General features: G+C 60.8%; 6 protein-coding genes across 6 annotated transcripts; 2 read left to right on the top strand and 4 right to left on the bottom strand.

Annotated features, from left to right (window-relative positions):
- Positions 1-250: 250 nt before the first annotated feature.
- Positions 251-592, top strand: BXZ73DRAFT_13838 (uncharacterized protein; the record flags this gene model as incomplete). Its single annotated transcript, XM_048017489.1, has 1 exon — positions 251-592. A coding segment is annotated over one exon (342 nt), but the record flags the coding sequence as incomplete, so codon positions are not given.
- Positions 593-2543: 1951 nt separating this feature from the next.
- BXZ73DRAFT_106575 (UDP-Glycosyltransferase/glycogen phosphorylase) lies at positions 2544-4648 on the bottom strand (the record flags this gene model as incomplete). Its single annotated transcript, XM_048016652.1, has 11 exons — positions 2544-2856; positions 2907-2977; positions 3030-3149; positions 3203-3292; positions 3349-3595; positions 3654-3703; positions 3760-3840; positions 3900-4100; positions 4160-4310; positions 4376-4535; positions 4597-4648. 11 exons carry the CDS (start codon positions 4646-4648, stop codon positions 2544-2546), a joined length of 1536 nt encoding a protein of 511 aa, XP_047872592.1.
- Positions 4649-12937: 8289 nt separating this feature from the next.
- On the bottom strand, positions 12938-13471 carry BXZ73DRAFT_6958 (uncharacterized protein; the record flags this gene model as incomplete). Its single annotated transcript, XM_048021778.1, has 1 exon — positions 12938-13471. A coding segment is annotated over one exon (534 nt), but the record flags the coding sequence as incomplete, so codon positions are not given.
- A 1326-nt stretch (positions 13472-14797) lies between these two features.
- On the top strand, positions 14798-15668 carry BXZ73DRAFT_106578 (uncharacterized protein; the record flags this gene model as incomplete). The annotated part of the gene is made up of 6 exons (XM_048016653.1): positions 14798-14856; positions 14907-15048; positions 15117-15266; positions 15318-15336; positions 15417-15448; positions 15498-15668. 6 exons carry the CDS (start codon positions 14798-14800, stop codon positions 15666-15668), a joined length of 573 nt encoding a protein of 190 aa, XP_047872594.1.
- Positions 15669-16500: 832 nt separating this feature from the next.
- BXZ73DRAFT_106579 (uncharacterized protein) lies at positions 16501-18546 on the bottom strand (the record flags this gene model as incomplete). The annotated part of the gene is made up of 1 exon (XM_048016654.1): positions 16501-18546. One exon carries the CDS (start codon positions 18544-18546, stop codon positions 16501-16503), a length of 2046 nt encoding a protein of 681 aa, XP_047872595.1.
- A 742-nt stretch (positions 18547-19288) lies between these two features.
- On the bottom strand, positions 19289-20988 carry BXZ73DRAFT_106580 (uncharacterized protein; the record flags this gene model as incomplete). The annotated part of the gene is made up of 2 exons (XM_048016655.1): positions 19289-20088; positions 20145-20988. The coding sequence occupies 2 exons, from the start codon at positions 20986-20988 to the stop codon at positions 19289-19291; spliced, it is 1644 nt and encodes a 547-aa protein (XP_047872596.1).
- Between the last annotated feature and the right edge of the window lie 573 nt (positions 20989-21561).

A 21561-nucleotide genomic window follows, 5' to 3' on the forward strand; every position in this document is an offset into this window, starting at 1 on the left:
CTCTATGTATTACGTCCGGATGCCAGCTGAACGACCACGTGATACATACTATGTAAGTACCGGTTGTGCCGCTACCGACGCCAGCCGTTGCCGGTTGCTTCCAGCCACGTCGACGCACCCCAAAACAAACGGTACGTATCTTGCGCAAGCTTTCTGTTCTGCGATGCTGAAATCGGCTCTCAGGCAAACAGTTATGGTCACAGATTCCCCTCAGCTTCCATTCGACACGAAAGATCGTCCTGGCACGAAGGACATCATCGACGCGCACCAGCTGGGAGCCACACTTCCTGCGGCCGACCGAGAAGATCTCCGCAAGCTGAACACGAAAGCCGAAGTAGGCACTTGGACACTCCTTAAGGTGGAAGAATACGAACATCTTGTGCTCGTCTACCGCAGTATGCACAACGCCACCGTGCTCGGTGGCACCCTCCCTACCGAGCTTCTCTCCCTCATCTTCGCCTTCGCAACCGTCCCACATGGATGGACATCAGAACGCATGGCACTGCGGCTCTTGCGCGTCTGTCGGCGCTGGCGTGAGGTTGCGCTGGGATGCTCCGAGATCTGGGCCAACGCGCTTAACATCGGGACGTTTCACATGGGTGAAATTGGTGTCAATGACGAAGACGAAGACGAGGACGAAGGCGGGTCTGGAAGCGATGACGATGATGATGAAAGCCAGGCATCCTCGGAGGAAAAGAAAAGGAGACGTCAGGAATACGAGTACTTCCTGTTCGCCCTCAAGCTTTCCGCCCCGCGCCGTCTTCGTCTCCACATCTTGAGCTTTCCCCGGGATTTTCTAAGCATCACCCTCCCGCGTCACGCCTCCAGAATCTCCAGCATGATGATCAAGATCACGAGCGAAGAGGTCTTCGAGGAGCTGCACTACATCCTAAAGGACGGGATGCCTGCCCTTTGTCGCCTTGCTTGTGTCGTGGCCGCTAGCTACAAAGGAAGCGGCTATTGGGCAAACGTGATCCACAACACTTACACCCCTCTCATCGACTCTTCTTCACTTCCTCGCCTCCGAAGCGTCCAATGCGTTTCATGGTGGTTTCCGGCCCTGGCAGTGCCGTCCCTGCGATCCATCGAACTCAGCTTGCCGTGTCCCACTCTGCGAGTGTTTACCGAACTTCGCAGTGCGCTAGCGAGGTGCCACGCCATCGACCGGCTTGTGCTCAACGGAGTGCTCCCCGAGAACGAGCAACTTCCCACGAACTGGCCTGGTCCGGTCCTCCCTTCCGTCGATCAACTATCCGTTTCCGATGCTCCACATTTACTCCGCGCCGCGTTCAAGACACGCGCGATCCCTGGCTGCAAGAAGCTCTCTGTCGAAACGACTGAATTCTACCGGACCCCATTCGGAATATCAGACTTCCTCCCCGTCAATCCGGCCGACCTCCGAGCGCGGACCGCATGGAAATCCGTTCAACGGGCGCCATCCTCGGCCTCTGGTCTGGACGCACTCAAGTCGTGAAAATGCTTCTTAGTGACCATCCCGCCACCGCCGACTTCGTCGCCCTCTTCCGCCCCTTCGCGGCCATCACGGACTTGCATCTTGGCCGCGACCCTACACCGCGGCGAGACCGTGTCGACCCCGTCTTCTTCAGGGCGTTCCCGGAGCTCACGAAGCTCCGATTTTCCGGCACCGCGTCGAACCAGTTCCTCGACGCGCTCTCGACCGCCGACAGCGACACGCAACCGGACTCGGTCGTCTCGCCCTCCCTCGCGCGCCTCGACATTGTCTTCGAGCACGACACGGTTCCCGCGGCGCGGCAAGGGCGCAGGAAGCCCACTCAAGCGGAATGGGTCGCCGAGGTCGTGGCCGACCTCTCGCTCCTCATGAAGGTCCTCAAGCTCCGGTCGACCCGGGGAACGCGTCTCCAGCACCTAGGATGGTCGGAAACGCCGGGCGACGTCTTGGGTGGGGCAGGCGACGTCCTGGATGGCGGACTGATGATGGGCGAGTGGGAACGCCTCGCGCCGTTACGGGAGCTTCCGGGTCTCGAACCAGAGACCAGGGCACCGCTCGAGGCGTTAGTAGACGGGACCGTGAACTTCGCCATCATAGGCCGCACTTATTTTTGACCGACGAGTCCCAGCATCGACGCTTGCCAGGAGTCCACCGTCAACGTGGCGAGGCATCTCGTATTGTCAAGTAGGCATCTACTCTACATACACCTACGTCGTAGGTTTTGATGGCTGCGGAATCCATGAGTTCGGCGTGAGAGATACTATGCATGTTGGTGGCTTTGAAATGTTCTACTGTTGATGTCCTCAACTAGTCACCCTGCTGCTCGTGGGGCTTGTCGGACGCGTACTTCTCGCGCTTCATGAGGAACGAGTCGACGTCGCTCACTCCAAGCGGGACGATCCTGTGTTCGTCAGTGCGCGCACCTCTACTCACGACGCACAAGTGGGGCCTCAGTTCCGAGGTCCCTCCCAGTGGATCCAAAGTGAAACCGAGCATCTACAAACATCTAACATCTAGGCAGTTCTGTGATCTCATCCGGCACCGCATCATGGGCCGTCGACGTCCTCACTCTCTACAGGCTCTCCAAGAACGCGAGCACATCCCGCCGCGACCGCCCGTCCTCCTTCCACTCCCCAAGCAACGCCTCCCTGATCGCCGGGAGCCGCGCTCGCTTCTCCTTCCCGTCCTCTCCGAAGGCCTGTGTGAGAACCCGACGCGCCTCAGCCCTGACAGCTTCGACGGTGCCGACCGGAGTGTAGCCCGTGCGGTAGATCTTCTTGAGGCCGTGGCCGGTGCGGACCTCGAGGAGCTCGTAGCCGATCTTGTGGACGTCGGTGGCCAAGACGGTGTTCGACGGCTGGTCGGCGTTGAAGGGCCACATTATCCTGTGACATTATGAGATGCGCATCCGAACGAGCATAATGCGGGGACGTACATTGGCACGCCTGCGGCGATGGCTTCCGTCAGCCCGTTCTGGCCTCCATGACCGACGTACCAACCGGTCGCCTGCGAGGGTGTGGGTGAGGAGTGGAGCAGGCAGAAGACATCTGACACATACCGGGTGGTCGAGGATGGTTTGCTGTGGTGCCCACGGCGACAAGATGCCCTTGCCGTACGCCTGTACCTTCGTCTTCACCTCGTCGGGGACGACGGCCATGGGAGAAGCGTGGCTCATGATCTACGCGGTGCGTCAGTAGGTGAACGTCGACCGCGAGCACATAAAAGACTGACGAACGGGATGTCCTTCTCCATCACAACGTCTAGGAACGCCCAGACCTTCTCGGGGGAGCCAACGGGCCAGAACATCGATCCGAATGAGATCTGTTCGTGCATATCGTCAGTGAGACGAGGAGGACGGAACCAGATTAGGGGCTCACATAGAGCAAGGATTGCGGTCCCGAACGCGCAAGCGTGTCGTCCAGGAGCTGCTGGATCGCCGCACCCTCCGTCGACTGCGACTTCTCGTTTGCCGCTGCAGTCGCCTTAGACGCGGTGGGGAGCAGCGGTCCGGCAATGTAAACGGGACGACCCGTTTCACCGAGCCACTGCCTCGCGAGCTTGAACGCTTCGGGCTCCCAGGACTCGAAGGAGATCGAGATGACCCCGTCGACTGTTGCTTGAGAACTGAATATTACAATGTGAGTCCAGCGTATTCAACAAGCAAAACTGTCCTTGAACTGACGCGTTCACGAAGGGGAATACGGAGAGCGTGACGTCGTCGGGAACGTGGAACTGCAAATGTCACATTCAGAAACCATGAAACCCGAGACGAGGAAACCGCGTCTTACATCCTGAGGACTGTGCTCCCAGTCGTACATTGGGGGATGCCCTGGGAGCTCCACCACCTCCCCTCTCGGCATGTTGATCATCTGAGTGGCGGCACGTCAGTTAAACAACCGTTGTCCAAGATGCAAGACCGGCGTCATACCTCCATCGCCACCTCATTGTAGGAGCGACCAGATCTGTTTACTTCCTCTTCTATCATCTGGTGGATGTTCCCGCGACCTCCGATCTTCTTGTCTCCGAACAAATGCAACAAGGTGTACGTTTCACCAGGCCACCACGAATACACCTTCACGCTGGAGCCGCTGATGGACCGAACGGTCTTGGTGTCCTCAATAACGAAGATCTTAACGCATTCCAAGGGAAATGAGCCTTTCATATTTGAATGGATAAGGGGCGTCTCACGTCAAGCACGACCGCGTTCGGCTTCGGCCAGGCGCTGTGCTGAATGCCGGTGTGCGCACATACAGGACCCTCCCCGGCAAGCAGTGTCTTCCAGAAAGGCCCGATAAGGCCGTCTCCCAGCGTGTTGTTAGCCTGCCCAACACACACGATCCTATGGGTCGACCGAGCGTTAGCCTCACGTACCGAGCCGTAGGAAGAATTGTCGGTGGATCTGACCTCAGGCGTTGCGCGGCTTGAGCATCGGCTTCTCCGAAGCTGCGCGTCGACTCCTTCACCAGCCGGTCGAAGTGCGCGGTATTGACGAGAACCGTGACGCGCACGTCCGGGTCGAGCTGGACGAGTCGCGCGGCCAAGGTGATCATGGGGCGTGCATGACCTGTACCGCACGAGTTAGCCGAGGCTCCGCAATGCATTGAGCAGACGATCGACGGACTGACCCCAGCCGAGGATGCAGCTGGCAACGACGTGCTTGGATGTAGTGATGGTCATGCTGGGGGGTCGGTCGTCCGGGGAAGTTGTGAGGCACTTCCCACCGCCTTGCGTCTTCCCTTATACCCCGCCAGACTACCCGGGCGTCGTAGGCGAGCGAGCTTCTCCTTGCCCGCATATGCCGATGTTGTGCTGACAAAACGTAACAAGTAATCTGCGTAATGCTAGCCCGTCATCAGGCGCCCCCGAGACCCACGCAACTCTGGTACAGAATGTGCAGGAAAGCGTGGCGGACAGCGAAATTACAGCCGTTATCAAATCGACAGGCCTATTCGAAAAAAAATCACAGAGGAATTCGTGCGGAGTCACAACGCGACACTTACCCGTGAATAGCGAGTCCTCGCGACCCTTCGCGTGAGAAGCGCCGTCCGCGTCGAGTCGGTAAGGGCGGAGTCTGGTTTGAGTTGGAAAGTCCTGTGTGTGACCTTTTGACAAACAGGCCTATCATTTTGATAACGGCCGTAATGATAGCACATCCGGGATGTGCCCTTCAATGGAAAAGACCAATCACCACGGGCGGGCGGACAGCATGCGAAAGCTGACTGTAGAAGTGTGCGAGAAGCACCCTCGTCGGTGATCTTTCGATGCCGCCGTGGAGACGTGGTCCGTCGGCATCAAGTAGAAGTGACGACTTCTCGAAATTCCGGGCGTTCTGGGAGATGTATGATCAAGTCTTCCAATGATGTCGCATACCATCCGTATTAGTATCTGGCACACACCAGAGTGGAAGGACAAACGCGTCGCACACTCAAAGAGTTGGTGACCACGTAAGAACGCTATGAAGTTTGTCTATCATTAGCTGAAGACAGGCCATAACGCGCGGGCGTCGCGAACTGCACACCGCCGATCGGACGAAGGAAGCTCAGTGAGAGCGACGCTGTTGTGGCGACGCCTGCGCCGTTGGGTGGACGTAAGCTTCGGCAGTCAACTAGTCACGAATTGAATTTTCCTGTCGATGAGAAAAGTGAGTAAGCAATTGGCAGGTGCGGGAATAAACAACCTCAATGACAAATTGGAACAAGGTCACAGCAAGAGGCGAGGGTGTCGTTCGGACTGAGCGCGAGGCACGAGCGCTCGGCCGAACTGGTGCTTACTAAGCGTGGACGCCGGATGAGGAAAGCGCGCGTCAGCGCGTCGAGGCCTAAGCCTCTTTCCTTTCCCCCTCCGCGTACACGCGCACACAAAGCGCATATAGTCACTCGATTCGTCTCTACTCTCTTCTGACATGCACGTCGACAAGGATCCACCCCCTCCGGGGGTCTCCAAGCCCGCACGCGCACAAGGCTCCAAGTGGTATAGCCGCGAACTCGGGCGATCTGCGGGCGATCCGTCGGCAAGCTCGGCTAGCACAGCGCCAGGGAACCCCGGCCCCCTTCCGTCCTCCTACACGGTGAGCTCGGGCACGCATATACTCGGTGTTACCCACGCTGCGGAGGACGAAGCCGGCCAGGCAGAACCTAGTCCGGGCGCTTCACGAAAGACCAGGGCTGAGAAAGGGAAGGCGAAGGCAGTCGAGTTCACCCCCGAGCCAGACTCAGACGCCCCGGGATCAGACGACGACACACCCGGGTTGATCGACCCGATCGAATTCCCGCCCCTGGGTGGCAGCCCAGCACCCGAGGCGTCTACCCCGGCCAAGGTCGGCAAGCCCGCAGACGCGTGGACGGGGGGCACCCAAGGCAATCAGGACGACCAATGCGACCTCGACTTCCCCATGGAGTTCGAGGCTCTGATGAAAGAGGGTTACGAGCCGGATGCGGCGCGCCAGATGCTGCGCGCAGCCGCCGCGGAGGCCGCCGAACGCGAGGCGGCCAAACAGCGCAGGAGGGAGGAAAGACACGCCGCGCGCGAAGCCGATGAAGCCGCACGCAAGCACGAGAAGGCCGAGCGTCAACGCAAGGAAGCGGAGGAAGTCCGAGAGCGCAACCTCAAGGCCATCCTATCCAGCGCGATCAAGCGGAGGCGAAGCGTCCTCGACTCGGGCAAGGCACAGCTCAAGCGCGCGAAGAAGTCTTTGGGCAAGGTCGGCAAGGCGGCGGCTAGGCGCCTGTCGCGATCGCCGTCGCGATCATCCGCGAGCGGCTCTGAGGACACCGCGGGGGACGAAGAGCTGGAGGAGGACGAAGATGAGGTATGGTATGCGAGGCCGACAACTCTCCCGACATCTTCACGCTCAACAGGGCCCCCATGACACCCGCCTGATCACCATGCTTCGCACCGGACACTACATTCCCCTCTCCGCCCTCACCAACGAATCCTTGCGCGCGATCCGATCGGAGGCATCAAAGCGGAAGCTGGTCAAAGCCGAGCCGCTGCACGGGGAGAAGAAGCACCACATACTCGAGGTCAGCGTATTCCCAGACGAGCGTCTGATGTCGGCTGCGGACTGGGAAGAAGCGTGGAAGAACATGCTGGAGGGTCTGATGCCGGGAGTATGCACACCTGACATCATCGCGCGCTGGCGGGCGCACGTAGACTACATCAAAAACGAGATAGACTACAAAACCAGCTTCCCCGCTCTGCGTCAATTCGATCTAGACCTCCGACACTCCTGGTTCACGGAGGCTCCGGGAAAGAAGTCCCGCTTCGAAGTGGGCGGCCCGACGTACGTCAAGACGATGATACTCGCGCGGCACCAGATGGCCACAGCCGCCCAGGCACAAGCGACCACCTCTAGCGCCTCCAATTGGAAGGCCAACCGCAACGCGCGCGGTGGGAACTCCGGCGCAACCGGAGGATCTTCGGGCGGCGGCAACGGGCGCGACAACGGGCGCGACAACGGGCGCGACAACGGGCGCGACAACGGGCGCGACAATGGGCAGTCCTTTCAGTCAGGCAGACGCTTCAACGGCCGCAGGCTGTTCTGCCTCATCTGCAACAAGGACGGCCACAAGGCGGACCGATGCCGCACCAAGCGGAACCCCTCCGGCGGCCCGCCTTACGTATTCTGGGACGACAACCGCCTTCTCGCGTGCGACAACCGCCACGAGATCTGCTCTGCGTGGAACTTGGGCGGTGTTCTCCCTTGCAGCTCGTACACTTGCCCGAAAACGAACGACTGTCACTGATGCTCCTTCTGTGGCGCTACCTCCCATTGTGCAGCGCAATGCAGCAGCTCCCGTGCGTGAGCGCGTCACAACCCCATACGACCCGGCCGCCTGGGATTCGGCTCTGGACGATCTCGGACTTCGGCACCGGCACGAGAATCTGACGCGATGGCTGCGAGAAGGCTTCCCGATTGGCGACATGGCGCCCATCATACACACCACTATCCACGACAATTATCCGGGCGCGAACGAACACATGGACTTCATAGAAAAATACGTAAACGGAGAAGTCGCGGCAGGCCGCATGTCAGGGCCGTACACACGCGAGCGGGTCGAGAGCATCTTGGGCGGCCCGTTCATCTCGTCCCCTCTCACGGTCGTGCCGAAGGCGAACGGAAAGCTGCGTCTGGTCCAGGACTGTTCGAAGGACGACGAATACGGACTTTCGGTGAACGGGCGCATCGACTCGGACCTCTTCCCGACCACTTGGGGTACTGCGGCGCAGCTGGCAGAAAAGGTACGTCCCACGCGACCTGTACTCGGGAACCCACGCGCATTGCGCCCGCTTCGAGCATCGTGCCGCGCATCGCGCCTTCGAGCATAGTGTCGCGCATCGCGCCCTCGAGCATCGCGCCGCGCCCTCAACATCGCGTCGCGCCATAGAGCCTCGCGTCATCGCACCTCGCGGCTCGTGCCTTCGAGCTTCGCGCATCGCGCCGCGCGCCCCACATAGTGCCAGCGCCACGGGGAGCGCCTTCGCGACTAGAGACCACGCGGGGGGGCGCCTCTCGTGACACCGGCACCATGTGGCCCGGCTCGCCCGCGAACCAATCGCTTCAGGGAACACTTCGAGACCTCGAGCTAACATGAGAACCAGATCGCGATCGCCCCGCCAGGCACTCAGGGCGCCTCCATGGACGTCGAGGCGGCCTTCCGCAACATACCCGTGCGTCCAGATCACAAGGCCTACCTGGTCATTCAAACGCGCCCGGGAAATTCTTCATCGACCACACCGTCCCTTCGGAATATCTTCGGGCACGGGCTTGCAAGGCCAGACCATGGACGCGACGGTCGACGTGATCGAGGCGCTCGACATGGGCGACAACACCAAATGGGTAGACGACCTCGCGAACCTGCGCTCCCCCATAGCCGAAGAGCCGCCGGCGCCTACCTGTACGGACAGACATGTGGGACATCATAGCGCCACGCACCCCTCGGCGTGCGCTGGAACATGGAGAAGTGTCACCCCATAGTGACTGTTTGACTACACCGGGTTCCGATGGTGGATCGCGGCGAAGCGCGTCGGGCTCTCAGATGAGAAACGCGGAAATACCTCGCGAAGGTGGAGACGTCCGCGCGCGCGCGGTCGACAAGCGCGAGCGCCTTCCTGGAAGGACGCGACCAGCCTCAACGGGACCTGCAACATATCACTTCGTGTACACCAAGGCCGCTCGCGCTTCCAACCTCCAGCGCTTCATCGCGGACTTCGGCGCGGACCCTTCCCGGGCGCAAAACGATACCCCGCCCTCCCTCATCGCAGACATCAAGTGGTGGGCAGATCTCCTCGCGCGCGAGGGCGTCACGCGTCAGCTGATCGCGCGCGGCAGCCGATTGACCTTGGGATCTGGGTCGATGCCTCCACGGAGTGGGGCGTGGGACTGGTGGCGGAGGCGCGCGCGCGGCGTGGCAATGGAGGCTCCCCCTCTCGGAGTGGAAGACTCACGGGCGCGACATCGGTTGGGCGGAGCGCTGGCGGTAGAGCTCGCCGTGCTCTGGCTCGAGGCCAAGGACATCCGGGATTCCGACGTCCTGATCCGGAGCGACAACCAGGCGTCATCGCAGCCGTCGGCAACGGCAAGAGCCGCAACTTTCAGGTCAACCTCGTGATCCGTCGCCTCGAAATGGTATGCATGACCAGGAACATTCGGCTACACCTAGAATATGTTGAGTCGGCCATCAACATCGCTGATCACGTGTCTCGCGGCGCGCCAAGCAGCCTCCCCCTTCTCACACCCTTCCCCTGCCGCCGGAGATCGGCATCTTCCTCGCGTACCATGCCTAAAGCAGCGCGAAAGAAGACCGCGCCCGCACGTGCGAGCGCGTCCGGCAAGGGGAGATCTACGCGACCCGGAGGCGTCGGAACCTCTGCGCGCGCGACCTCACCGCGAGCCCTAGCCGGACGAAAACCCAGAAAACCGAGACCCGAGAACGTGATTGCCCCTTCACCTTCAGACCTTTCGTGCCCGCAGAAGACCGACTAGCGAAGTGGTCCGCCCCAGGAGCGGACGCGCTCGAAAAGATTGCTGAAGATCGTATCCCGGACCAGCTCGAAAACGTATACATGATAGCGCTAGCGAACTGGAAAACACGACGAGAAAAAACTATGGCGCCGGACTTCTGCGCTTCCATCAATACTGCGACAAACAGAACATACCCGAATCGCGCGTTTCCCCGCACCTGACATTCTCTTGGCGTCCTTCGTCGCGAACCACGCGGGCTCTGTAGCGCGCACACAATCGACAACTGGATCGCGGGCCTGGGTTTCTGGCACACCCTCACGGCGCACCCTGGCATCTCGCCGACATGCGGCTCCTCAAGTCCGTGTGCGACGGGGCGTCCAAGCGCGCGCCCGCGGCAAACGCGCCGCGCGCGCCGGTCACGGTGGCGCACATGGAGCGCTTCTGAGACAACTGGACCTCGCGAACACATTCGACAGCGCCGTGATGGCAGTGGCATGCTGCGCCTTCTGGGGCTGTCGCCGGTAAGACTCACGCACTCGCGCGCATCTCGAGCTCACATCGCGCAGACTGGGAGAGCTCGTCATCCCATCAGCCGGCGCCGCCAAAGCGGACAGACATGTGTCGCGCAGCGCCACAGTCGAGCGCGGGATCACCGCCGCAGGCACTTTCGCTGGTTCGCCATTCCGTGGACGAAGACGACCAAAAACAAGGCGCGAAAGTGGTCCTCCGCGACGTCGAGGTAGAACCCAGGCCTCATGGGCGCTACTGCACCACCTCTACATGAACGACTCAATCCGGGGCACGCGCCCCTCTTCAGCTTCGAAACGGGCGGCGGGGGCTGGGCGCCCATGACGCGCGATCTGTTCCTGAACAGATGCGCGGCGGCTTGGCAGGCGGAAGGCCTCGCGTCCCTCACGGGGCACTGCTTCCGCATCGGCGGGACTACCGAATGGCTGATGCGCGGAACGAACCCGGACATTGTCGCGGCGCTTGGGGGCTGGCAATCCCGAGCATTCCTAAAGTATTGGCGAAACATAGAGTGCATACTCCCCTTACACATGTCCCAAAAAACTGACACTGCACGCGTCCTTGTAGCAAACGAGTCCATAAGCGCCTGGAAGAAACGCACGAAACTGTAATAATCATTAACTTGCACTCGCTGCTTGGGCGAGCCGCGCTTCGGGATCGCGACTGTTGGTGCTCGTTTTGGGCGAGTCGCTCTCCCTCGCGGGAAGGGCGGGAGCGTATCCGCTCGCGGATCGACGGGAGTCGAGCGGGGTGGGATAGGACCGGGAGGGGACGCGACCTCCGATCGCGTCGTGCCTAGCTTCGGCACGATACCCTCCGGGCGAGCGCTCCGCTTTTCCCATCCCACGATCTAGCATGTGACATGTGGGAATCTCCATATTCCCACGAGGCTCATGTGACCTATCTACTCCCTAAGGCCTAGTCCTCTAGGCAAGACACGCGATTAGGAAGCGATGATCGCGGCCTCGAGGCCCGATACCAAGCGCTGCCATTTATTACTAAGCAAATCCCACGATTATCCATATAGTTCCCATGACGTCACACTCACTAGCAAAGTAGTAAGAGGCATTCAAATTGCATTCAAGCTGCATTCAAGCTATCGTTCTCGTACACAAGTAACCACTTCGCCGGCCCAGTCCTCTAAATGTCCTTTGTAGACGCACCAGGGACGTATCTAAAGCCCGTAAAGGTCAACGTGTCATCCACCAGCTGCTCCAGCTGCGACACGTCGTACTCCGAACGGTCTGGCATGTGCACCGCGGTCGCGTTCGAGCGCACCCCGCCCCCGTCCTCCCACGGCGCCTCGCCCCACTCCAGCCGCTCCAGCCGCGTCCCCATACCCGAGCGGCGCGTCAGCACTCGCGTCAGGAGCGCGCAGTGCCTCCTCGCGGCCGCCAGCACCTGCGGCGCGAGCCACTGCGCTTGGCCTCCGCCCGTCTGGATCCCGTCCAGGCCGGACGCGAACACCCGGCGGGTGGGGAAGACGACTTTGAGCGTCTTCAGGCGCGGATAGAACGCCTCGGGGACCACGGACGCGCCGTCGCGCATGGCCAGCACGTCCAGCATCGCGAACACGCAGGGCCCCGCGAGCTCGAGCGCGACGAGCTGCGGGAACGCGCGGGCCACGCTGCCCGTTCTGACTTGGCACGACTTCACAGCGAACATGCCGGGGGTGTCGTCGCCGCTCGACGGGCCCTCCTTTTCGTCCTCGGACGAATCCTCGTCTTCGTCGCCGGAAAGGTGGATTTTTGGCCGGGACTCATCGAAGGTCATGTGCAGCGAGAGGTGGGTGACGACCGCGAGAGCGCGGAGCGAGGCTGCGAGTTCCTCCGCCCAGGGGTATGTCAAGTATTTGAAGCACTGGAGCCTGAGCCCGACGCGCTTCGTGCCGTTCGAGAAGCCTGTTACGACCATCTTGCGGAGATCGAAGTTATTCGGGAGCACGTCTCGCAGCTGCAGGGCCGCAGGGCGTCGACGGTGTGCCTGAGGTATGCTGCCACCCCTTGATCCACGGGAGGGCGAACGTCGGGAAGGTTTGAGAGCTTTGTAAATCTCGATCTCCGATAGCTGAATATCTGTGGCTGGTGAAACCATGAGGTTCAAGGACGTGGGGGATGTTACACGACTGATCGTAAACGATCAGGGACTGCAGCAAAGGAAGCTCCACAACGTCAACGGGCGCGATCGAGCGACAAGAGGTGGACGGGTGAACGATCTCCTTCATGGTGAGGCGAAGCAAGTTGGGGCACTTGCTCAAGGCAGAGCTGAAGGCAAGGAGTGGTTCTCCTTTGAAGACATGTGTAGTCACGTACGCCGTGTGCAAGGTGGTGGACGAAAAATATGGGAACAGGTCGACAGGGATCCGGGAAAGCGTGTGGAGGCGTGGTGTAAGATCCGCTAGTTCCTTCCCATACCGCGCTGAGCGCCTCCAATGGGTATTCGCATCCGAGGTGATCGAGCTCCACTGCAAAGACCTCCAGGAGCGGATATCCTTGGTTGAACGTCTTGCAGAGGTCTAGCAGCTGCATGAGGTCCCATACTCGAACGTCAAGCTTGGCCACATGGGACATATGTGGAAACAGCGAGCTTTGAGCGACGAATCCATTGTACAGCAGGTTAAGGGGCTCTGATCTGGTGAGTGTGAGGATGGTGTCGATCTCCACGCGTCTCCGGTCCTGCCGCTTCCTAGAGAGCTTTTCCCACTGTACGAAGTTGAGGAAACGCTTCTCTGCAGCGACAGCGGTCCAAAATCGCGGGGTTCTGAGGACGAGAGAACGCCAGTGACGGCAAACGGACATGATTCCGACGCTGCTTCTGTCTTGCCAACAATGCGCGAAGATCTCGGAGAGCATCTCGGGAGGAAGGGCGCGGTGAAGGGGGCCGAGAGTGTTGTGCAGGGTGCGAAGGGAGAAGGACATGGCGAGGTATTCATCTGCTCGCTTGAGGGCCCATTCCTGCGCGAAGTCTGCAGGAAGAGCGACCAGGTGCGTGCGATCCGAGGCAGACATGCATCAGCAAAGGGCGTATCTTCTTGTCACGCATCGCGGGGTCTGACCGCGCTCGGCGCTTCCTGATAAGGGCATACAGTCTTTTGTCTGCTAGACAGCTGATGGTAATACATGGCAATCAATTGTCTGCTCTACTATTGCTTGCAGAGCATGGCATACGGAAGATGGACCAACGCCCGCAAGACGATAGTTTGACATGTATGATAACGTATGGTGAGATGGGAATACTGGTTGGCACATTATATATATTGCACACTCCTATCGTGCATTCCGCATGGCTCGCGAGCGCGCGGTCGAGCATGCGCACGGGCGGGCAATGGGGCCGTGGCCGTCGGCGCGCTGGCCCAGACGTCGACGAAGGTGAGGGTCGGGTGGGGCGGGAGGCGGTCCGCGTCCGAGACGTCGTTCTCGCGGCCCTCGAAGACGAGGTGGCGGAGGCGGGGGAAGAGGTGAGCGCGGAGCACGCCCGCCTGGACGCGCGTGACGAGCGGGAGGACGAGCGCCGTGGCGGCGTGTCGGGCGTGCCGTCGGTGTGCGTGGAGGCGGCGGTCGAGGCGTGCCGCATGGGGCGAGTCGGGGCGGGGGCGGTCGAGGCGGTCGACATCGTACGCCTTTGAGAGGTCGAGCTCGACGAGCTCGGGCAGGGAGAAGGGCTCGCGGCCGGTGGGGTGGTCGACGTTGTTCGCGAGCGTGCGGAAGTGGGCGAAGTGGGCGAGGACGTGGAGCGCGTCGTCCGGAATCGAAGGCTGAGCACGGCTTGAGCTGCCTGGAGGGCGCTGTTGGCTGCGCGCTCTGCTGATTCCGGACAACGCACCCAGAAGCGCCGCATCGCGATAGGCATGCATAGTTTTAAATACTTTGTTAGGGTGGTGGTAAAAGCGGAGGCCCATGATAGATGGAGGTGGGGGCCATTGCGCGCGTTCAGCGCCTGCGCAGACAATAAGACGCGTCGGCGCGGGCTGCGCGTCTACTGAACGCCTGCCGCAACCGCCATCATCACTCCTGGTGCCACTCGCCTCACAGTCAGCTATATGAAGAGCACATACCTGGTGCGACATCTCCATCCCCATTTCCTCCTCTCATTTGATCACGATCTTCCCCAGCCTTATGCAACGCCCGGGGTGAGTCGGACACGGCCACAGGTCCCACCACACCCCGGGTGGCAGGTGGCTCAGAGAATGGGATCAGGCGCACACCGGTACGTAGCCCAGTCATGCGAATGTGTCTATCTGAGGTCCAATCACGCGATCAGGCTACCCTTGGTGCCTCCAGTCGGACTCACAGCAAGCGCCCCGTTCCGGCTCATGTCCCGCCCCTGCCGCTCCAATGCAGCCGCTTCGTCGCGCCGATGGTCCTCGTCGCCCCCTCTTCTTGCACCCGGATAAGTACGTCTTATTCTATATCTCTTTGTGTTGATGAATGACTAGTCGCTCAGTTACTGCCAGAAAGTCCTTGATGCGAAAATCGAGACTTTCGAGGCCAAAAATTACTTTACTGCAATGTACAACCTCTGTGAGGTCGACCCGACCAGGCCACGGGCTCGAAAAGGGCTCCTCAAGGGCGAGTTGATACTCAAGGTAAGCGTCAGGTTTGTACCATACGACTCAATTAACAGTTACATATTGTTACCAGGCTTACTGGCAAGGCCTTGTACGGCAACCCGACGGCTGCGATCCGCGGCGATGCCGGCGGGTTTCTCACTCGGAAGCAGCCGGGCCAGAAGTCCGTCGCCGAGAAGACCAACGTGGATGCCGACAGCTTCACGCTGTACTCCGTCGTCGCTACAGCAGCGCTGGTGAGCTCCTCGGCGACTTCGTGTGGCGTTTGCTGATGTGTATTGCGTCAGGTTCGCTTCTACGTAACAAGTGAGCCAACCTGGAGCGACACCGATGGGCGCTGGGACGTCAACGATTTCGTCAACGGTTTACTCAAGTCAATGCGGCAGAAGCCCAACTGGGCTATGAAGCTGAGGTCTTGGTGAGTCAAGTGAGTATCGCTTTTCCGTGCAGTCTCACTGCTCATCGAGACGTCGACTGACTTATACTACCTCAGAGAGCTTTTTGGGAACGGCCACGAAAAGTGTGCAGTCCGTCCCCCGACCACTGCAGGCGATCAGATGCTTGAAGAGAGCGACAACGAAGCGGAGACCTGCGACATCGATGAGCCTTTCGGCGACGCGTCGGGCGGCAAGGATTGAACGGTATTTATTGCATGCGCTTATCTCCGGCAGCACTCACTCATCGTCTCGTCTTACAGACTCCGATGGGCGTTCAAAGTGCGGAAAGCTCGCGATTGAATTTTGTTCTTGCGTCTCCATACCTCCAGTAGTCTCGTACTATATCTGTCATTATCTGATAGCTTCTTCTGAATGATTACTGTGTGTTTTAATCGACCACTATCCAGCCTGTGTGTGCTACAAGATGCGATCTTACATGCCAACCTATGACAACGGTCTAAAATCATTGCGTCAGATTACCATGTCCCGCCTTGTGTATGATCGGACAACTACCATGCGTGCAGCCAGGTATTGCCATCGTCTCCCTCGTGTATTGCCATCGGCCCCCTCGTGTATTACAATGCGCGGCGGGAGAAGACAATTGTCCGACCAACCGGCGTCTAGCAGGCGGTAGATTGCCATGCCAGACGACCGATGGCCGTCTACGGCTACCACCCTGTAATACGTGATATGTCTTGTGATTACTTACCATGCAATACGGCCGTTGATCACGCACTGCAACGCATTATCTTCAAATCCCCCGTTTTGCTGATGTGGTGTCCGCGAAGGGGGGAAATGGCTGCATGTCCGCTCTCATGGCTAGATACGAGTGGTGATCAGGATATACAGTCAGTACAGCTCTGTGCATCGTACCTCGTACAAGCTAGGGGCCAGTGGTGATGGGAAGAGGAAAGAGGGGAGACATTGCACATGCCAGTAATAGTAGTAGCACGTGGTGTTATTCCCACGTAGGCCCAGTTCCTCGATCGCCTTGACCAAGTTCTACTGCAAGTTATTCAATCCTGTGTCCTAGCTACACAGTCCTCTCTGGCACGTTGCAGGGCATGCCCAAGTACACGACAGGACCATCCACCAATTCCCCCAGCCGCGACGACCCAAACTCCGACAGATCAGGCACATACACCGCGTTCCCCCTGGCCGCCCGCGACCCCGTCGATGTCGTCCTCATCCCCTCGTCCCACACCCCCTCGCCCCACTCCAACCGCTCGAGCCGCACCGCGCCGTGCGCCTCCCGCGCCGCGAGCGTCCGCGCGAGCAGCGCGATCCGCCCGCCCGCCGCCGCGCGCACCGCGCGCACCTGCCGCATTCCGAGCGCCGCCACCGCCGCCGGCCCCGTCCCGCTCCCCGTCTCACTCCCACTCCCACTCCCACTCGGGCGCCACACGGACGATGGGGGGAAGGCGACCCGGAGCGTGCGCAGGCGGCCGCACACGACCGGCGCCGCGGGGTCGGGGTCGAGGTGGGGGTAGTGCTCGTCGGGGCACGCGAGGCCGTCGAGCACGGCCTCGGCGCACGGGCCCGCGACGTCGAGCGCGACGAGACGGGGGAACGCGCGGAGGAGGCCGCCGGTGTCCGCCACGCGCCCGTCGTCGCAGCCCCAGTCCCATCCCCGGTCCGCGCCCGTGGGGTGATTTTGAACGGTCCCGGCGCGGCCGTAGTGCGAGCTGTCGTCGCTGCCCTCTCCCTCGCCCTCGCCGTCGTCCGACTGGGGAGAGTCGGCGCCGGGATAGTGAGTCGTCTGGCTGCGCGCGAAGGACATGTGCACGGAGAGGTGCGTGACGGCCCCGGCGTGCGCGCGGACAGCGGCGCTCAGCGCACAGGACTTGGGCTCGAGCCAGTGGACCCGCGGCTGCCATTTGAGCTCGAAGCGCTCGGTGTCGCCCGTGCAGCCGACGACGGTCATGCCCGAAGACGACCCGGCCTCCCGCCAGTCGCTCAGATGCACGGTGTCAAGGGAGCTGAGGAGGGGGGCGACGGTGCCGCCGCCGGGGGTGGTGAGCGCGGAAGGGTCGAACTCCGTGTCCTGCACCGACCGCGCGACCGAGAGCCGGACGGATGCGCTGGCAGGGAACGAGAGCAAGTCGAGTCGCGCGACGATGTTGCGGAACTCGTCCGAGATGGCGAGTGATTGCAGCGATGGAAGGTGGACCGGTTCCTCGCGTGCGGTGTCTTCGAGGGGCTTCATGGGCTGGTTCATCAAGAGCGAGAGGTTGACCAGATCCGGGCATTTGCGAAGCCCCGCGATGAGATCCCGAGTGTGGTGGGACGGAAATACGGGGCTAGTAAGGTGTGCGGTGCGCAACGCGGGGAAGGTAAACCCCTGGAAGATGCTGATGGGAACATGGAGGGTATGGAGGCGTGGGGTGTTAAACGCGGCTGCTCGTTGCGGGTCGGCGCATCGAGCTCTGAACGACTCGGCGTACTCCGGAGACCAGGCCCCGGTGAAGAAACCATCCGTGAAATACCTCCTGTAGAGGGGGACAACAACTCCCAGAGCTTCCAGATGGGGATATCCAGGGGACTGCAAAGTATCGCGCAGGAGGTCAAGCTGTGACGGGTGCCGGAAGCTCACTTCGAGTTGGACGAGCTGCGTGGCTTGAAGCGCGGACACGACGGTTCTGTTGAGCCCTTTGATTATGAGATGCAGCGGCCTTGAGCTCGCGCGTTTGAGGACGGTTTTGATAGTCGCCATCTCCTGATCGGTCGTCGACGCATTGACGTCAATAAGAGACTCGTCGCCCGCAGCGTCTGCCCAAAAGCCCGAAGTCTTGAGTATGACAGAGTGCCAATACCGACAGACGAGCATCAGCCCGAGGCTGCGTCGACCTTGCCAGCAATGAGAAAGCACTTCGGAAAGCATTTCGGGAGGAAGGACGAGATGGATGGGTGCGAGGCTGTTGTGGAAAGAGCGAAGGGCGGAAATAACCTTCTGGTATTCGTCCGCTCGAGCGATCGCCCATTCCTGTGCCGCGACGGCAGGGAGGCTGAGGAGATGTGCGCGGTCCGCGGCGGGAATCACATCCACAAAGGCGGGGGGAGAACGCATATCCGCTGCCATGATTTGGGGCTAATTGGAGCACACGGGTAGCATGAGTATGACATGAATCAAGACAGGGATTAAACGTACCTAGTTCACCTCCATGAGGGGTGGGAGGGGAAAACGGCCTTTGTGTGGGTCTTATGTAGTACGGACCCATGCCTCAAGGCCTCAGGCCTCAGGCCTCATGGTTGTTCCCACAGATACGTATTGAAATACAAGGCGAATATTAATATGCTACCTTACCCACCTCACGGCCCCCACCTGGTCTCACCGGTCCCCTCGGTACTTTACTCCCTTGGCCAGACCCCTGGCCGCTACCTGGTGCGTCCGCGAGGGCGCTTCTATGTTATCATCCCAGACTCGGCTGTAGTTAACACACTTGGCACACACGTAGCGTACCGCCTACCATAGGGCTTGGCCCTGAAGGGCGTTAAAAGGGAATACAACAACAACAACAACAACAACAACAACAACAACAACAACAACAACAACAACAAGGCGAATTTCAACAGACCCAATAACATCGGATCGATCGAGATAAAGAGACTAACACTACATCAGCAAGTAGACGTACAAGAGTGAGTTTATACAGAGAGAACGTGGAACGGTAGCCAGCCGAAGCGCCTATGGAAAGCAGGAAGGACATCCTCGACGAGCGGGGGTATACCTATACCGGAATGATGTGGTGAAGACGTGTGGACAGCAATAGGATGGGAGTAGTGGACCAGAGTCATGACAAGTAGCATGCAGACAGATGAGTTCACCTCGAGTTCAGCGTCTCCTCATCTGACGACGATAAAACCCTACTCGGCGGCCGCGTCGGTGGCCGACTGGAGCCGTGGCGCGAGGTCGGCCGGGAAGCGCGCGAGCTGCCGGCGCGCGACCGCGACGGCCCGCGCGAGTGCGGGTGCGAGTGGTACCCCTGCTCGTCCGCGTTGCGCCCGCGGGCCTCCTCCTCGCGGATCTCGCTCTCCGTCATCGGGTAGCGCCGCACGCACTTGATCTCGAACGTGCAGGGGAGGACGCCGCGGCAGACGTCGGCGACGAGCTGCGGGTCCTCGACGACGCCGCCGAACATGGTGTCCTGCCCGAGCCAGTCGCAGCGGAGGAGCGTCTGCGCCATCTTGCCGCCGGGGACGCCGTGCGCGGTCGAGCGGTTGTGGTAGAAGGACTCGGAGAGGAGGCGCTTCTGCTGGCGCGAGGCCGAGTCGAACTGCTGCTGCGCGAGGCGGCCGTACATGTGCGCGTGGACGGCCTCGACGACGTCCCCGCAGGTGACGCCGATGCGCGCGTCCGAGGCCGGGATCTCGATCGTCCAGGGGAAGGAGCGGGAGACGAGCCGGATCTGGGTTACCCGGGGCCAGGTTGCGGGAGCCTCGCGACCGTCGTACCACGAGCGTCCGGGGCGGTCTGTGGAGCGTTGGCAGTTGTTGGTGGGGAAGAGCATGTTCCATCGAAGGTAGTCTTTGGTGAGCCCATCGTCGGGTGGTGATAGGAGGGGGTTGATTCGGACATGAGCATTCGTCTTCCCGACAAGCATAGTTCGCAGAACAGGGCCATCTGCCAGCAAGACCATGGTGAGCTCGAGCGCAAATGTGATCAAAAGCAACACGCACAATCATCACCCTCCATAAACCTGTCGATCTCGTCCCATGGTTGACGCTCCTTCGGGTTTGGAGGGCGCAAGCCTCCACCCGACGCGCTCGGCTGCATGGGTACAGCACTTGGAGCGCCACCAGCCATCCCCGCGCCTGCCATCCCTCCCATCCCAGCAGCGGGGCCAAACGGGTACCCAGGCATCATGCCCGGCATAGGCATCCCGCCAGGCATTCCACCAGGCATTCCACCAGGCATTCCACCAGGCATCCCACCGGGCATCATACCAGGCATCCCGCCTTGCATCATACCGGGCATACCGCCTGGCATCCCACCTTGCATCATGCCTTGCATCATGCCAGGCATCCCGCCTGGCATGGCACCAGCGAGGTTCATAGGCGCCGCGAACGGGGTGTAGGCCATGTTCACCATCCCGTACGGCATTCCCGTGGGCGGGAGGGGCTGCTGGAAGGTGCTGTAGCCCGTATGGGTCCCCGGCGGGGCGCCGCCCATGTACGGGGTTCCGGGTGCCGCTCCGGGTCGCGCGTAGGGCGAAGGCGCGGCGGCAGCGCCGGCGTTGGGGAAGCCAGTGAAGTCGGTGGCAAAGCCGGCGTTGGGCGGCATCATGGGGGTCTGCCCCCCGGCGGGGAGGTTGACGGGGGGAATGAAGTACGAGCCTTGCATGGGGAACCCGCCAACGTACGGGGACTGGGCTGGGTAGCCGCCTTGTGGACCCCACGGGGACAGGGTCGGCGGGTTTTGTGGAGAGACGGGTTGGGGGATTACTGGTGGTGGCGGGTTGAGAGATGTGCTGCTTCCGCCACTGGGGGAAGGGCGCGGGGGAACGACGGGCGTGAAGTGCATGGCGGCCAACGTGCAGGGGGATTATCTATGACTCAGGTGTATGGGGGCTAGGACACCGGCAGAGGAGGCTGTATGCGCGGCGATGAGGGGGCGTCGGGGACAGGGAGAACGAGGCGCAACATACCTTTTTTGGAGGCCGCAATGTACGGCGGAACAAGGATGGTGACTCGGAATCCGTCCTCTCTACGCGGTGTCCACGTAGGTGTTGATATCCACGACGGTGGGGCTTCGAGCAGGAGGCGAAGGAGGTGATGAGAGGGTGGAAGTCAAGGAGCTGGGGAATATGCCAGTTTTTGGCAGAGAGGGCGATGGTGGGTCCGGCTGTCTACACCGCCCAGAGCGATGAGTCTAAAACGCCCGGGCCACCACGAGGCCTTCACGAGGCCCTCCGCTGATGAGAACGGGTCTTCTGCGGCGTCAAAAGAGGCAAGGAGACGAAGGAGAACAAGAACGGGCCTGTCGGCGTCGAGTGTGCAATCCGATTGGGGTCCAGGGTGAGGATGATTGTCACCGATGGCGGCGATGGCGGGTCCGATACGCTCAGATGAACGACTGCGCGAGAAAATTCCCCGT

Source organism: Epithele typhae (genome assembly GCF_022376455.1).
Source record: "Epithele typhae strain CBS 203.58 chromosome Unknown BXZ73scaffold_86, whole genome shotgun sequence".
NCBI classification, from domain to species: Eukaryota; Fungi; Basidiomycota; class Agaricomycetes; order Polyporales; family Epitheliaceae; genus Epithele; species Epithele typhae.